Source organism: Ruditapes philippinarum, unplaced genomic scaffold (genome assembly GCF_026571515.1).
Source record: "Ruditapes philippinarum isolate M1 unplaced genomic scaffold, ASM2657151v2 ctg431_1_1_1_1, whole genome shotgun sequence".
NCBI lineage: Eukaryota > Metazoa > Mollusca > Bivalvia > Venerida > Veneridae > Ruditapes > Ruditapes philippinarum.
Genome location: NW_026854292.1, coordinates 97,732 through 115,100, shown reverse-complemented (window position 1 = coordinate 115,100; position 17,369 = coordinate 97,732). Strand labels below are relative to the sequence as shown.

Genomic DNA, 17,369 nt, shown 5'->3' with positions numbered 1-17,369 from the left:
ATCTAAGCTCTGGGCATTGCAGTTTCACACAATAAAACTCGAATGTGTTTTCCTATATAAGTCTATATAAATCAATTGACCCCCAGGGTGTGGGAAGTTTTGATCTGAGGAAGCACAAACCTCCCTTCTGCACATCATCTCACTATAAGTTACATTTCTGCTTGATAGTTTTAATTCCCTCTATTGGTTCAAAAGATACAGATTGAAATTCACATATAATGACTGTGTGACCATTGTGTTGAGCAGCAATAGTATGGTGATATTTGACATAGAACTTCCAGTAATGCCTTATTATTAAGGAATGGGATAAAGTAATAAAATTTATCTGTGAAATTATCACATAATCAAGGAAACCAGTCTTTATTTACATTTGTTTATAACATATTTTGACAGCATGCTAGTGTAAGATTTTTTTTGTCGCATTAAGTGCAACTGTAAAAAAGTATTCTATTAACACAGTGTTCCAGCAAAGGTTAAATATTTACATCAGAATTATGTTACATCATCAAATAAACAGTCAAATCAAAACAATTATGTCCCTAGGACTTGAGCTTACAATTCCAATGTCCATTGAACATATGTTTTACTAAATGAGCTACATGAGTGGTTTAAAACCCTCTTAAAAACAGATGATTATGTCTTTTATGTAAAGAGATGTGGAAAAAAAACACCTTTTTACAGGAAAATATATATGATCAAACAGCTTTCAGAACAGAATGAATTGTAGTTCCATCAAGTATAATCATCATTACTTGAACATCACTTCTGGTGTATGCATTTCTGTGGATACCCTAAAACAAAACATGAAATATTGCAATATAAAAAAGATCATGATAGCCTTAAATCAGCAAAACTTGATACGAACGATATAAATGGGACAACATTTTCATTAAGCTTATAATGTTTAAATTTTATCCAGGCTTTTCCATTGTTAGCTCATTTGACATTTTATATGGCACTGTAGAAAGTTTGATCAGTAAGAGAACCGCATGCAGTGTTAATGCTCGTTTGTAAAGGGCAACAACTATCAAGGTCAGCTAGTAATCAAATTATCAAACATTGGTGTGGTCATAAGTGTTGTTTTGTCAAGTTTCTCAATTGTATTAAACAATAATAAATAACAAAGTTTTGGTAATATAATCAAACTTCAATAACTTGACCTTGATGGTCAATTTAAGATCCAAGCATAAACCAAATCTGTAAATAAATAACAAAGTTATGACAAGTTTGTCAGATGTCATCTTTGTCCATGTATAAATCAAATCAATAAATGAATAACAAAGTTTTGAAAATTTAAGACACTTTCAATAATTTGACTTTGATGGTCAAAATCAGATAAAGGTCAAGGTTATATTAGAAAAATTGAACAAGTCAGTTTTGTTATATATGATCTTTCGTCCAAGTATAAATTAAATAAAATAACAAACAGATGAAAATTTAAGCAACTTTCTATAATTTGAACTTAACAGTCAAGGTCAAATTAGAGGTCAAGATATTATTTTAATAATTAAATATAAGGGTTTTGTCAAACGTGTTGGCTACCTTAAGAAAAATTCACTAATATGTCGAGGTTAAATTAAGGTCAAGCAATTACAAATAACCTTAGTATTGCAAGTAATACAAAAGTCCTCTACTGGTTAAAACCCCACATGAAATATGTCAGCAACATTTTGAAGGGTCATGACCATTTAATTATGCCATTGTAGAAGACATAAATGAACTTTTGAGTTCTTATGTTTGTCTGAATCATCGTAATGTGTTAGGTGTCCCTGCCTAATGTGTCTATCAAGGATTTCCATCTTAAAACCTAAGCTAGAACTATCAAAACAACCTTTCTTACAAATTTTCAGAATATTTGGGCTGAGAATATAACCTCTAGAAATGAAATGACAAGAAACATGGCAATGCCACGAAACCAGGTTTTCAATTATCACCATTGTAGATAAATATGTTGTATTTGAAATACAAATAAAGCAACAAACAATGTAACTATGTGCAATGTAAAACATGAATAATATAGGAGGAATTGCCACAGAAGAAGTGTTCACTATATATTCTGTATAAGGAAAAAACAAGATTGCATTTGAGAAAAATGCTATGCCACCGCATTAATATAATACTAAATAATAGTGTAGGAACAGATTTTTTTTGTTTCTATACAATTTTGAAGATTGTCATAATGCATAGATCCCTGACGTTATAAATAATTTAATTCTTATTATCAGATTAGTGGTTAAATCTGTTGTTAACTTAATAAAAGATCAGAGTAGGAATATATCAATGCACGCGAGTCTAGTGAATTTGGTGGTGAAGGTCATATTTCACACATCCTAAATTTCATGACTACATCAAAGGACAATACAGTAAGACACTTTGTCAAAATCTAGGTCAGCTGAAATCAAAGTTCACTTTACATCTTAATCTGTGCACAATTTTGGTTCAAATTTCATAGCTGTACATCAAAGGACAAGAAAGTAGGTCACATCATCAAAATCTAGGTCACCTGATATCAAAGTTCAATTTTACAACTAAAACTGTGCACATGGTCAAGATTTCATTGCTGTACATCAAAGGACAAGAAAGTAGGTCACTGTCCCCTTGGGCAAGGCAAAATTTTGGACCCAAGGGTTTAATTCAAAACAATCTTGATACAGGTCCACCAAACAACATTTCAAATCAAATATCTAAGCTGTAGCTTTCTCCCATTCAGAAAACATTTGTTTTATTTTCTGCTTTTACTATGTGTACATAATGAGAATCACTGCCCCCGGGCAGGGCCAATTTTGACACCAGGGGAAAAATTTGAACACCTTTGGTAGAGGACCTATAGATGATATTATATAGCAAACATCAAAGCTCTATGTCTTGTACCTTCAGACAAAAATATTTTTTGTTTTTTTTACTATATGTACATAATGAAAATCAATGACCCCCGGATCGGAACCAATTTTGACCCCATGGCTATAATTTGAACAATCTTGGTAAAGGTTCACTTCGCAAAGTCTCATGCCATATATTTAACCTCTAGCCTATGTCAATTCAAAGAAGAAGATTTTTCAATTCAGAGAAGAAAATTTTTCAAGTTTTTATTTTATACATATAAGGAAAACTATCGCCTCTGGAGCAGGGCAATTTTAACACTAGGGGCATAATTAAAACAACTTTTGTAGAGGACCCATAGATGATATTATATACCAAATATCAAAGCTCTAAGCCTTGTACCTTTAGACAAGAAGATTTTAGAATTTTTTACTATATGTACATAGTGAAAATCAATGACCCCTGGGGATGGGCCAATTTTGACCCCAGGGCTATAATTTGTAAAATCTTGCTAGAGGTTCACTACACAATGTTTCATGCAAAATATCTTAACTCTAGCATTTGTAAATGAAGAGAAGATGATTTTTTAAGTTTTTACTATATACATATAAGGAAAACCTATGGCCCCCGGGGCGGGGCTAATTTTGACACAAGAGACAAAATTTGAACAACTTTGGTAGAGTACATATAGATGATATCATTTAACAAATATTAAAGCTCTAAGCCTTGAACCTTCAGATAATAAGATTTTTTGATTTTTTTACTATTATGTTTATATTGAAAATCAATGACCTCCGGGGCGCGGGCAATTTTGACCCCAGGGCTATAATTTGAACAATCTTGCTAGAAGTTCACTTCTTAATGTTTCATGCAAAATATCTAACCTTTAGCATTTGTCAATTGCTAGAAGAATTTTTTTTTTTAAGTTTTACTATAAGTTTTTACTATATAAATATAAGGAAAACCAATGACCCCCGGGGCAGGGCAGATTTTGACCCCAGGGCTATAATTTGAACAATCTGGGTAGAGGTCTACCAGACAATGCCTTATGCAAAATATCTAAGCTCTAGGCCTTTTGGGTCTTTACAAGAAGATTTTTTAAGTTTTTACTATATGTACATATAGTGAAAATCAATGACCCCCGGGGCGGGGCCGATTTTGACCCCAAGGCTATAATTTGAACAATCTTGGTAGAGGTCTACCAGACAATGCCTTATGCAAAATATCTAAGCTCTAGGCCTTTTGGGTCTTTACAAGAAGATTTTTTAAATTTATTCTTATAATACCTTTTGGTTGCCATGGCAACCAGATTTCTGCATGGAATGAAATTCTTTGAACAACTTTGGAAGCCCTTCACCCAAGGATCAATCCTGCCAAGTTTGGTTGAAATTGGACTAGAGGTTTTTCACAAGAAGATTTTTTAAGTTCACTATTATAATCTATATAACACACACACACACAAACAAACACACAGGTGAATAGCTATATGCCACCGCATCGCAGATGCTGCGGTGGCATAAAAATATAAAAGGGCCATAACTCTGACAAAAATCATTAAACCGGAAAATACTGACAATATGCACAACTAGACTTGGTACTGATCATTCCTGTAAAGTTTGGATGAAATTGCAGCAGTAGTTTTTGAGGAGTAGTCCGGACAAGCTTTTGCGTATCTGGCAACACACAGAAAAAAACACCTTTTTATCAAAGGGCCATAACTCGGCCAAAAATCATTCAACCAGAAAACCCGTGCAATATGCGCAAGGACTTGAGCTACAGATCAATCCTGTTAAAGTTTCATTGAAATTGCATTAGTGGTATAAGAGAAGTAGTCCGGACAAACTTTAAAAATAAAAATTTATTAAAAAGGGCCATAACTCTGACAAAAATCATTGAACCGGAAAAAGTGCTGACAATATGCACAACTAGACTTGGTACTGATCATTCCTGTAAAGTTTGGATGAAATTGCACCAGTAGTTTATGAGGATAGTTCCGGACAAGCTTTTGTGTAATGGCAACACACAGAAAAAACACCTTTTTTATCAAAGGGCCATAACTCGGCAAAAAATCATTTTGCCCGGAAAACCCGTGCAATATGAGCAAGGACTTGAGCTACAGATCAATCCTGTAAAGTTTCATTGAAATTGCATTAGTGGTATAGAGAAGTAGTCCGGACAAACTTTAAAAATTTAAAAATTATTTAAAGGGCGCATAACTCTGAAATCATTGAACCGGAAAATGCTGACAATATGCACAACTAGACTTGGTACTGATCATTCCCTGTAAAAAGTTTGGATGAAATTGCAAACCAGTAGTTTATGAGGAGTAGTCCGGACAAGTTTTTGTGACGGATGGACGGACAGACAGACAACGGAGAAGTGATCCCTATATGTCGCCACTACTCCGTAGAGGCGACACAAAAATGATGAAAAACCTTGGAATTACCCAAAATCTAGTTTTTCCATGTGAACATGTGGCCTTTCACCTAATTTTGGTGATAAAATGGTTGTTTTGTAGCATTTTTTTTTTTTTTTTTTTTAGTTAACTCTTTCCCTCATGAGCATATTGTGAAAATGGCCGTTTTCATTGAAAAGCCTCTGTTACAAGTTGATTTATCAATCAAATACGTTCATATTTTAACTTGGATAACTTAATTTGAAATTGAAAAGGCTAAATATTGATGTTTTTAAGATATCCCGACAAAGTATGGGAGTTCCATAGGATCAAATTCATGTACTATTTCTTGGGCTGTTATTCGGTGGAGGACACGTGCGATTGTAGCAGACGAAATCCCATGTGTAGATGACATAGCCCTGAACGCGCCTAAGGGCGCGGCTGTCGCAAACTAGAAATGTGTCCATAGGACACGGATGCCCCCACACGCCACTGTTCTGTCAATCTTATGACTCTAGGTCAAATATTTTTTGGACTACATGTGCCACAAGTTGAAAACTAAAAATCAACAAAGGGCCATAATTCTGTTAAATTTGGTCGCAGCAAAAATTCCTTACTTTAAAACCATCTACACATTGAGGTTGTTCATCCCTGGAAGTTTAAGCAAAATCTGCCATTTGGTTTAAGAGGAGTTGCATTCACAAAATTTCTACATAGTATATAGTGAAAAAATCAACAAAGGGCCATAATTCTGTAAAATTTGGTCGCAGCGAAAATTCCTTCCTTTACTACTATCTACACCTTAAGATTGTTCATCCCTGTAAGTTTAAGCAAAATCTGCCACCCGGTTTAAGAGGAGTTGCGTCCACAAAATTTCTACATAGTATATAGTGAAAAAATCAACAAAGGGCCATAATTCTGTAAAATTTGGTCGCATCAAAAATTCCTTCCTTTACTACCATCTACACCTTAAGGTTGTTCATCCCTGTAAGTTTAAGCAAAATCTGCCATCCGGTTTAAGAGAAGTTGCGGTCACAAAATTTCTACATAGTATATAGTGAAAAAATCAACAAAGGGCCATAATTCTGTAAAATTTGGTCGCAGCAAAAATTCCTTCCTTTACTACCATCTACACATTAAGGTTGTTCATCCCTGTAAGTTTAAGCAAAATCTGTCATCCGGTTTAAGAGGAGTTGCGTTCACAAAATTTCTACATAGTATCTAGTAAAAAAATCAACAAAGGGCCATAATTCTGTTAAATTTGGTCACAGCAAAAATTCCTTCCTTTACTACCATCTACATATTAAGGTTGTTCATCCCTGTAAGTTTAAGCAAAATCTGCCATCCGGTTTAAGAGGAGTTGCGTTCACAAGATTTCAGGACGTACGGACGGACTGACGGACGGACGGACAAGTGCAACGCTATATGCACCCACATTGTGGGGGCATAAAAACAAGAAAGTAGGTCACTTGTCAAAACTAGGTCAGCTGATATCAAAATTAAATTTTACATCTTTAACTGTTCACATGGTCCAAATTTCATTGTTGTACATCAAAGGACAACAAGAGCACCGCTAGGCAGAGCATTATATGTCCGAAAGTGATTTTTTTAGAAAGGAGAAAGCATTTGTAAGACATGGGAATTAAATAATTTTACTATGACGGATGGTCAGAATGACGCCAGGGATATAACATAATCAAACTTTTTAGGGCACATAATTAATGTACTCAATATAAGTGATCATCCTATGAAGTTTGACAGTTGTAAAACTTTTAACAATATTAAGGTCATTTAATAGTGACCTTATGACCCCCAATATAGATATGGATCTTTTATTAAATATAGGCAATCATCCTATGAAGTTTGAACACTGTAAGCGAAATGGAACTTGTGTTATGCTCCAGAAAGCACAATTTTCATTGTTTAGGTTATTGTGACCCTGACCTTTTATCTTATGAGCCTAAAATCAATAGGGGTCATGTATTGGACATGGCTGTTCATCCTATAAAATTTTACAGCTGTACTTAAATTATTGAGCTAAAACTGTTTTCAGTTTTAAGGTAATAATGACCTTGACCTTGTGACCAAAAAATCAATAGGGGTCTTCTACTCAATATTGACAATCATCCTATGAAGTTGGAACACTGTGGGTCAAATGGAACTCAAGTTATGCTCCGGAAAATGTTTTCAGTTTTAAGGTTATAGTGACCTTGACCTTTGATCTTGTGACCCAATAATCAATAGGGTTCTACCCAATATGGACAATCATCCTATGAAGTTTGAATATTGTGGGCCAAATGGAACTCAAGTTATGCTCCGGGAAATGTTTTCAGTTTTAAGGTTATAGTGACCTTGACCTTTGATCTTCTGACCCCAAAATCAATAGGGGTCTTCTTACCAATATTGACAATCATCCTATGAAGTTTGAATATTGTGGGCAAATGGAACTTAAGTTATGCTCCGGAAACCAAATTGCTAAAGGACGGAACTTCTAACAGGAGAGTAATAATGTGGCTACTCTTTTGTCTCTGTATTGTTCTTTTTAGCCACACAAAAGAAAATAGCCACATGAAAGCATTATGGAATGAATGACATCAGAGAGAAAGAACAGTCTATTGTCCCTCTAGCCACATAATAACTGTCCTGTGAGTGTGGAAGGATGGACAGACAGACAAACGGACACACACCAGGGGGTATAACATAATATGCCCGAAATTTTTTGGGCATATAAAAAAGTAGGTCACATCATCAAATTCTAAGTCAGTTAATATCAAAGTTCAATTTTACATCTAAAACTGTGCATATGGTCCTTATTTCATAGCTGTTTATCAAAGGCCAAGAAAGTAGGCCACTGTGTCCTCATGGGCATGTCAAACTTTTGACCCCAACGCTTTAATTTAAACAATCTTGATACAGGTCCACCAGACAATGTTTTATGTCAAATACTAACATTCTCGTATTTAGAAAATTTTTTTTTTTAGTTTCTGTTTTTACTATGTTTATATAATGGAAATCAATGACCAACAAAGCAGGGCCAATTTTGACCCCTGGGCTATAATTAGAACTAATTTCGTAGAGGTCCACTTGTTTCATGCTGATTATCTGACCTCTAGCCTTTGTCAATTCAGAGAAGAAGATTTTTTAAGTATTTACTATAGACATATTAGGAAAACTTATGACGCCCTGGGGTAGGGTTAATTTTGACAATAAATTTGAACAACTATGGTAGAGGACCTATAGATTGTATTATATACATGTACCAAATATCAAAGACAGGAATTTTTTTTAAAGTTTTTACTACATGTATTTGTACATAATGAAAATTAATGACCCCAAGGACTAGGGGCCAATTTTGACCCCAGGACTTTAATTTGAACAGTCTTGGTAGAGGTCCACTACACAATATTTTATGCAAAATATCTAATCTCTATCCTTTGCCAATTCAGAGAAGAAGATTTTTTATGTTTTGACTATATACATATAAGGGAAACCTTTGACCCCTGGGACAGGGCCAATGTTGACAAAAGGGCCAGAATTTGAACAACTTTGGTAATCTACCAACCTATAGATGATATTATATAACCAAATATCGAAGCTCTAAGCCTTGTACCTTCAGACAAGAAGATATTTTAAGTTTTACTCTTTGCACATAATAAAAATCAATGATCCTGGAGCAGGGCCAATTTTGACCCCAGGACTATAATTTGAACATACTACACAATGTTTCATGCCAAATATCTAACCTCTAGCTTCTATCAATTCAGAGAAGAAGATTTTTAAGTTTTTACTATATACATATAAGGAAAACATATGAACCTACTAAATTTTAACACTAGGGACAAAATTTGAACAAGCTTGGTAGAGAACCTACATATGATATCATATACCACATATCAAAGTTCTGGGCCTTGTACTTTCAGACAAGAGGATAGTTTTATTTGACATTTTCACTTATGCAACAGACCGGGGCCATTTGAACAACTTTGCAAGGGGACCACCCAAGAACCATTCCTGTAAAGTTTGGTTACTGTGCAGTCATTGATTTCAGAGGAGATGATGTTTAAAGTAATTGTTGATGATGAAAACGATGGACAGTAGTGGATCACAATAGCTCACCATGAGCTAAAAAGTATGGCCAATTAAAGCAAAATACAACAATTTGACCTTCAAGGTCATGGTCAAGTCCAGCTTGACCTAATCAAATCAAGTCAGGGTCAAATTCTTTACAAAAAGCACAAGTAGACATCACAATTATTCCTGTCAAGTTTCATTAAAATTGGTTGTGTGGTTGTAAAGATAAAGCACACACAGATGGCCAGACAATAAGACTTATAGACTGACAGCCTCAAACCAGAATACCATCTTGCAATGTGGGGGTATAAAACCTAGAGTTAAAATATTCAAAGGGACTCATTATTAAAATTTTGCTGAAACTCTATAATTTGTTTATGTGATGATGTTAAAAGGTTAAGCCTATTTGTTATCAATCATGTAAGAGATCTTTTAAATTATGATAAAAGCAAAGCATATCAATCATTTTCAATTTCCATTCCTAGACATGTTTGAAACTTCCTCTTCCTTGACTGTACAACCTGTTCATTGAAATTCCTTCAATCTCAATAGAAAATAGCATACCAATATATGACAAAATTTTATTTCCCATCATCATCATATGGTGACCTCCCTCTTTCAGTAGAATTTCTTCTAGGTGGTGATTTTTCTCTTGAAACATTGGCACGTGGAGAACCTCCTCGTGGTGACCTGTCTCTTGGTGATCTAAAACAAACTAGAAATTGTCACAAGTGCCTTGACACACGCTTGTTAGAAAACATGCTTTTAAGTTGATAATTTTGCACACAGGGAAAATGCTGTGGTTTATAGATTTTTTCAAAGTTTTTGAATTATTTGTTCTACATCAATAAGATAAATTAAAGTTTGGATTTGGAGCTTTCATGACTTCTTTTGAGGGCAATATGTTCTTTCAAAGTGTAACAAGAGCACCTCTAGGCAGAGCATAATATGTCTGAAAGTGTTTTTTTTTAGTAAGGATGAAGCATTTGTAAGACATGGGAATTAAATAAAGGTCTTCTACCCAATATTGACTTAAGTTATGCTCCCGAAACTGTTTTCAGTTTTAAGGTAATAGTGACCTTGACATTTGACCTTGTGACCCCAAAAACAAAAGGGGTCTTCTACCCAGTATGGACAAACATCCTATGAAGTTTGAATATTGTGGGCCAAATGCAACTTAAGTTATTGTTCTGGAAACTGTTTTCAGTTTTAAGTTAATAAAGACCTTGACCTTTGACCTTGTGACCCCAAAATCAATAGGGGTCTTCTACCCAATATGGACAATCATCCTATGAAGTTTGAATATTGTGAGCCAAATGGAACTTAAGTTATGCTCCGGAAACTGATTAAAAGATACAGAGCGGACAAAAAAATTTGACCTTGACCTGAGAAAGGTCAAACCTGCACTCTGAACATCGTCTAATTATGGTTAATTTTTCTGCTAAATAGTTTGAATTTCCTTCAACCGGTTCAAAATTACAGACAGGACAAGAAAACCTTCTAACAGATGGACGGACGGACCGACAAGCTGACTCCTTTATACTCCCACTAAACTTAATTAGTGGGGGTATAACAAAGCATATTTTCGACAATGTGAATTGAAAGCATTATACAGTTAGAAATCAAACAAAATGTCATTCTGATAAAAGGTTCCATATTAAAGGGAATATAAACTAAAATTACCAACCTGCTGCGAGAATAACGAGGTGAACGGCGTCTGACTGAAGGTGAAGGTGATCTTCTGCCACCTCTGTAAGGTGACCTTGATCTAAAATAATATAATCAATAACCAATATACCCTTTCAAGATATTCAATATGATTCTAATACTATGCCAGCTAATTGTCCCAACTTTTTAGAGATTTTAGGGATTTTTTCAGAAGTAATAATGTTCCAGCAGTAGATTTCTGAAGCTATATTTCCTATGTTGGTCGAAAGTGACCCAAAATTGGACCCTCAGGGCATTATTTATACAATTTCTATACAGGACTGTAATTGTTGTATATTAAATATATAAGCTAATGGTACTGAACTTTCTTAGAATTCTTTTTTTTTTTAATTTCCTGTATCCTTTTTATCTATTGACTGGCACCATTTTCATAACCTTTGAAGAGGCCTGTGTAATTTGGTCACAAACTACATTGTGGTTTAGAAAATTTAGACAATAGGAAATTTAGCTAAATAAAGACAACGGAAGATTGTAAACGTAAAACATGCAACCAAAAAGCTCACCTCTGAGCACTTTCTGTAATGAATTTAATATTATGTATATAAAGTCTATTGTACAATGAATGACCCTAAGTAGATTTCTACATTGACTTTTTATTTATATAAATGTTTTCATGATATATTTAGTCATCCAAGGGACGTTAAGAAAAAGGTCACCATAACAGGTAACAGGGAGTCTCTTAATTCAGTCACAAAGAATATTGAAATTTTAAAACCATCTATATACCATTGTGACATAATTTGATGTAAATAAAATAAGAATGCCTGTAAAACGAAAATAATCGCATGTACAGTTAAACTTCGTTCGCTCGAACTCGGATTGCTAGAATACCTCCTTTCGATCGAACTCATCGCCTAGTCCCGGCAAACTTCCATTATAATATACATTGTTCTTCCACTGATCGCTGGAACACCGATTGCTCAAGCTGTCGAACCTGATCTCTATTCCCTTCAGCAGAAACAAAGTAAAAATCACATCTTCTGGGTCGAACACAAAGACAACAAAAGTTGCGGGTCGACATGTTCTGAATCAGTGACACATGATTTTAACACCTCGTGATAAAGGCAATTAAGGTTAATTGACATAAAGTCAGAGGTGTTTGTTATGATAATATTGTTACGGTATTTGCCGTCATGAGTTACGATAACAGCTTTAATTACAGCCGCTGTATATGTAACGTGTATTGTATGGGACCACATGTTGATATTGCATACCAAATATCAAGAGGCTGCAATAAGTAGTTGCTGAGAAAACTGTTACGAACATTTCCTACCAATCACCTATAATGTTGAAGTCTAAGTAAACAGGAAGTGGATGAGTGACAAACCTGAATCCCACAGTATGGGTCCATGTGTAAATGCTGAATGCTAAATATCAAGAGGCAGTGATAAGAGGCTGAGAAAACTGTTACGAAAATTTTTCCCTGACCCAGCCAACCCGCCAAGCGCCCATCATTCACCATTCTTTAACCCAGGTTTGCAAATGTGCAAACCAGCCAAAAATAGGTCAGCCGATATCAAAATTGTGCATCAAAAATTACACCCCTGGTCCAAATTTTAAGTCTGTACTTAAAAAAAACAACAACAAGAAAGTAGGTCAAACAATATCATTAATATCAAAAAAAAGTCAGTCGAGATCAAAACTCAATTAGGCATCAGAAATTATGTTTATGGTCCAAATTCATGTCAGTTTGATGACAATTGAGTCAAAAATGTGACACATAGAGTGTTTACAAGGTTTTTCCATATTTGGGCAGTGTGATTTTTTTAACCCCAGGTGACCCATATTCAAACTTGACCTAGAAATCATCAAAACAATCTTTCTGATCAATTTTCATGATATTTAGATAAAATCAGTAGCCACAAAAGTGTTAACAAGATTTTTCTATTTTTAGTTCCTGTGACCTTGTTTTTCATCAGAGATGACCAATGTTCGAACTCATCCGAGCAATAACCTAGACAAGCAAACTGACCAAGTTTGATGACAATTGAGTAAACAAGAGCTGTCACAGGAGACAGCCAAGCTAGACTAATAAAATACTGGACGCAGTAAGGAGGACAAAACTATGAAAGAAAAACCAATTATGTATAATTATGTATTAAGTAATAGTAAAGAAATATCATTTGTTAACATAAATTCCAAGATCAAGGGGAATAATTCTAGAAAAAGTCATGCTAGAGTTATGAACCTTTCACACAACATGTGTGTAATGATAAGAAATATATATTTGAAGTTTGAAGTAGATACCTAAAAAGTAAAGAAGTTATATTTCTTAAAGAAAATCCTAAGTTCAAAGAAAGATAAATCTGTAAATATTGCTTCAAGAGTTACGAACATTGTCACATAAAATGTAATTGATGATAAGGAATAAGTATTTGAAGTTTGAGGTAGATACCTTTAAAACTAAAAAACTTATATTAAAAAATAACATTTTTCAAGTAAAAAAATCTAAGTTTATGGGGAGATAATTCTTGCAATATTAGTGCTAGAGTTATGAACCTTGCCACATAAGATGGGGATGACATATATTTGAAGTATGAGGTTGATCCCTTAAGAAATAAAAAAGTAACAGTAAAAAATAGTATTTTTTAAGGAAAATTCTAAGTTCAAGGGGAGATAAATCTGTAAAAATAGGTGCTAGAGTTATAAACCTTGTCACATAAGATGTGGTTGATGATAAGGAACATATATTTGAAGTTTGAAGTTGATACTTTAAGAAATGATTAAGTTATAGTGAAAAATATTTTACTGCACCAAAACTTTAATCTGAAATCTGGACGCTGACGCCGACGCCGGGGCGAGTAGGACAGCTCTCCATATTATACTTTGTATAGTCGAGCTAAAAATGTGACCACTAAAGTATTAACAAGGGTTTTCAATATTTTGGAGTAGTGACCTAGTTTTTGATCTCAGGTGACCCATATTCAAAATTGACCAAGAAAATCATCTAAACAAACTTTCGTACCAATTTCCAGGATATTTAGATCAAAACAAAGTGTTAACAAAATTTTTCTATTTTTAGCTACCATGACCTAGGTTTTCCTCTGAGATGACCCATGTTTGAACTAATCCTAGCAATTACCTAGATAGCATCCTGACAAAATTTGATGATGATAGAGGCAAAAAAAGTGACAGACAACGGACATTCAACAATCCTGAAAGCTCACCCTGACTTAGCTCAGGTGAGCTAAAAAGTTTAAAAGTATATTGTTAACACTGGTGATCTTGACCTTGACCTAAATCATAAAATGAACCTTAAATCCCTCCAAAGGATGAATAAAGGCTCACAGTCGTGGTGCATGTAACGTGAATTGTAATTGTGTTCCTAAATCATAAAATGAACCTTAAATCCCTCCAAAGGATGAATAAAGGCTCACAGACGTGGTGCATGTAACGTGAATTGTAATTGTGTTATCTATTTATAGAATGATACTTGTATGTGTGTTTATGTAAGTAAATGACTACAAATAGATGCTGCTGTAAAATGTATTTTAAAATATTTTATTAATTCATCATAAAATTTATCCCATAATAAACATATAAATATATTTTGGACATTGTTCAACATGTTTGAAAAATGATTGCCCAATCAAACTCAACCAATTACAAGATTAACACAGTGTACCATTAATATTCATTTGAAAACATTAGGATAATAATTTTTAATGTTTAAAAGAAGGACGTATTCGATGAACTGATGTATTATCAAACAATTATATTGACGTATTTATCATTCGACCGATGTCAGCTGGCAAACCCTTAGGCCTATATCCTATGTGATAATAGTTAAACCTGGGTTTGCTCGAACTACCGATTGCTCAAACAAATTTGCAAAGGCCCTCAGAGGTCGAGCGAACGAAGTTCAACTGTAACAGGGAAAAATGGATGGTAAAAATATTTATAGAAGGGAAATAACTGGGAACAAGAGCCATGTCAACATAGCCATCCCTCGCCGAATGTGTTTGCTCATTGGAAGAATAAATATGTAGTAGAGCAGAATAAATCAATTTTAAGAGGTCTTTTGGTAATGAAAACTGATGGCTGAAGTGATTACAGATTTGAAACCTATGTGAATACTGATGGCTGAAAATAACAAACGGCAATAACTGAAAAATAATGCAGGGTAGGTTATCATTCTTGTGTGCTGCACTCCTCCTAAATGAGACCTATCCACCTATGAAGTTTCAAGTTCATATCTCAAAGGCTTTTTTAGTAATGCTCTGGACAAAAATTAAGCATGAAAAATAACAAAGGGCAATAACTGAAAAATTATGCAGGGTAGAGTTATCATTCTTGTGTGCTGCACTCCTCCTCCATGAGACCTATCCACCTATGAAGTTTCATGTTGATATCTCTAAGGCTTTTTTAGTAATGCTCTGGACAAAAATTAAGCATGAAAAATAACAAAGGGCAATATCTGAAAAATTATGCAGGGTACAGTTATCATTTTTGTGTACTGCAATCCTCCTCAATATGATCTATCCACCTATGAAGTTTCAAGTTGATACCTCTCACACTTTTTGAGATAAGCTCCAGACAAAAAGTATGAAAAATAACAAAGGACAATTACTCAAAAATTATAATGGGAAGAGTGATTGTTCTTGTGCACAGCATTTCTCCTCAATAAGATCTATCCACCTATGACATTTCATGTTGACATCTCAAAGACTTTTTGAGTTATGCTCCACTCAAGTGAAAAATTAAGTATGAAAAATAACAATGGGCAATAACTAAAAAAATAGGGTAGAGTTATCATTCTTGAGCACTGCACACCTCCTGAGTGAGATCTATCCACCTATGAAGATCTCATAAGCTTTTTGAGTTATGCTCTGGACAGAAATTGCTTTTTGAGTTATGCTCTGGACAGAAATTAAGTTTGAAAAATAACAATGGGCAATAACTGAAAAATTATGCAGGGTACAGTTATCATTCTTGTGCACTGCAATCCTCCTCATTATGATCTATCCATCTGTGAAGTTTCAAGCTGATACCTCAAATACTTTTGAGATATGCTCCGGACAAAAATGTCGGACGGATGGACGGAAGGAGACTATTTCTATATCCTCCGCCGCCTTTCGGCGAGGGATAAAAATGGAAGGCAAAAAATATATATATCTTGGCAATATTACTTAGTTTGTATTGATAAGTAAGTTTGTAAATTTTAAAGCCATTAGTACAGATATAACTTAACACATATCCAACTTGCCAGTTTAGGTTAATCATATCCATTTTCAAAGTGCTAAAAGGGAAATAACTTGGAAAAAGTTTGCATTTGTGAAAAATGCTTTGATACCGCATTAATAGTCCACACATAACAGTAGGAAGAGAAAAATATCATTTTTTGTTTCTATACAATTGTACTTTGCCTTACTGCAGTGTTGTCTAGTGAATTTGGAGATCACGGTCATATTTCAGAATGTCAAATGAAACCAATGTGCAGATGTGTCTTATGTTCAGATACAAACGCCACAGTATAATAATTGTATTCTAACATGAAAAAAAAATTAGATATTTAAATAGCTGTATTTAAACTTTAAAATACAGTAACAGTTATTTTTCTTAAATACTATCTTTTCAATTAAAATAATCAGACAAGCCACACAAACACGAACATTTAGTAATTTAATTTAATTGCAAACGTTTCGGCTATATGCCTTCATCAGTGCAAAACATAATAAAATTACCGGAAGCGACGTCATAACGGAACACGCGTTAAACGCGCGAAAAACGTTATGGCGTTTAGCGGCAAAACTATGATAACATGTAGAAACAAATATTTATGCTATAAATAAAGCTGGTACATGAATTAAAATGGATCAACAGTGATACAGATGTCTATTAGACAGTGTTAATAAAAATAAGATAATAGACAAACATATTAATATTCATGTAACCTATTATAAATCAAACAATACTTTATTATTTAGTCCATTTGGAATCATAGTATTTAATTTATGGATCAAAAAGATTCTTTTCATAACCGGTCCATGTTTTTATAGGCAAAAATGAAAAATCTGACAATGAACACTTTTTTTCGTGTGATCCGAAATGGATCGCAATATGTGAAGCTGGATTAACGTCACAATTTCATATATCAAATCTATGTTTATTCATTCTGCACTATACATTTTGATTAGTTTGACCTACGTTTTGCTTATTACAGCTTTTTTTTTTTTTTTTTATCTTTTCAATTAAGCATTACTTATTTCTGAAAACATAAAAAACATTTACAATCAAAAACCATCATTAGAGACAATGTTTAATATTTAAACTAATCTATACTGCCTTCCTTACAAGATAATAAGGTTTACATGCTATTTGAATCCTAATTCCCTTACATGTGCTCAAGTCATTT

The 17,369-nt window shown here is 34.0% G+C and overlaps 1 protein-coding gene across 1 annotated transcript in view; it reads right to left on the bottom strand.

The window, feature by feature from the left end:
• Positions 1–344: 344 nt before the first annotated feature.
• LOC132739715 (RNA-binding protein 1-like) overlaps positions 345–17,369 on the bottom strand; it is a 48,745-nt gene continuing 31,720 nt past the window's right edge. Inside the window, exons 4-6 of the mRNA XM_060727499.1 lie at positions 10,974–11,054; positions 9,851–9,991; positions 345–791 (exon numbers count right to left, since the gene is read on the bottom strand). Coding sequence (XP_060583482.1) covers positions 9,868–9,991; positions 10,974–11,054 — 205 coding nt within the window. The 3' untranslated portion in view covers positions 345–791; positions 9,851–9,867. The remainder of the gene's footprint in view (positions 792–9,850; positions 9,992–10,973; positions 11,055–17,369) is intronic.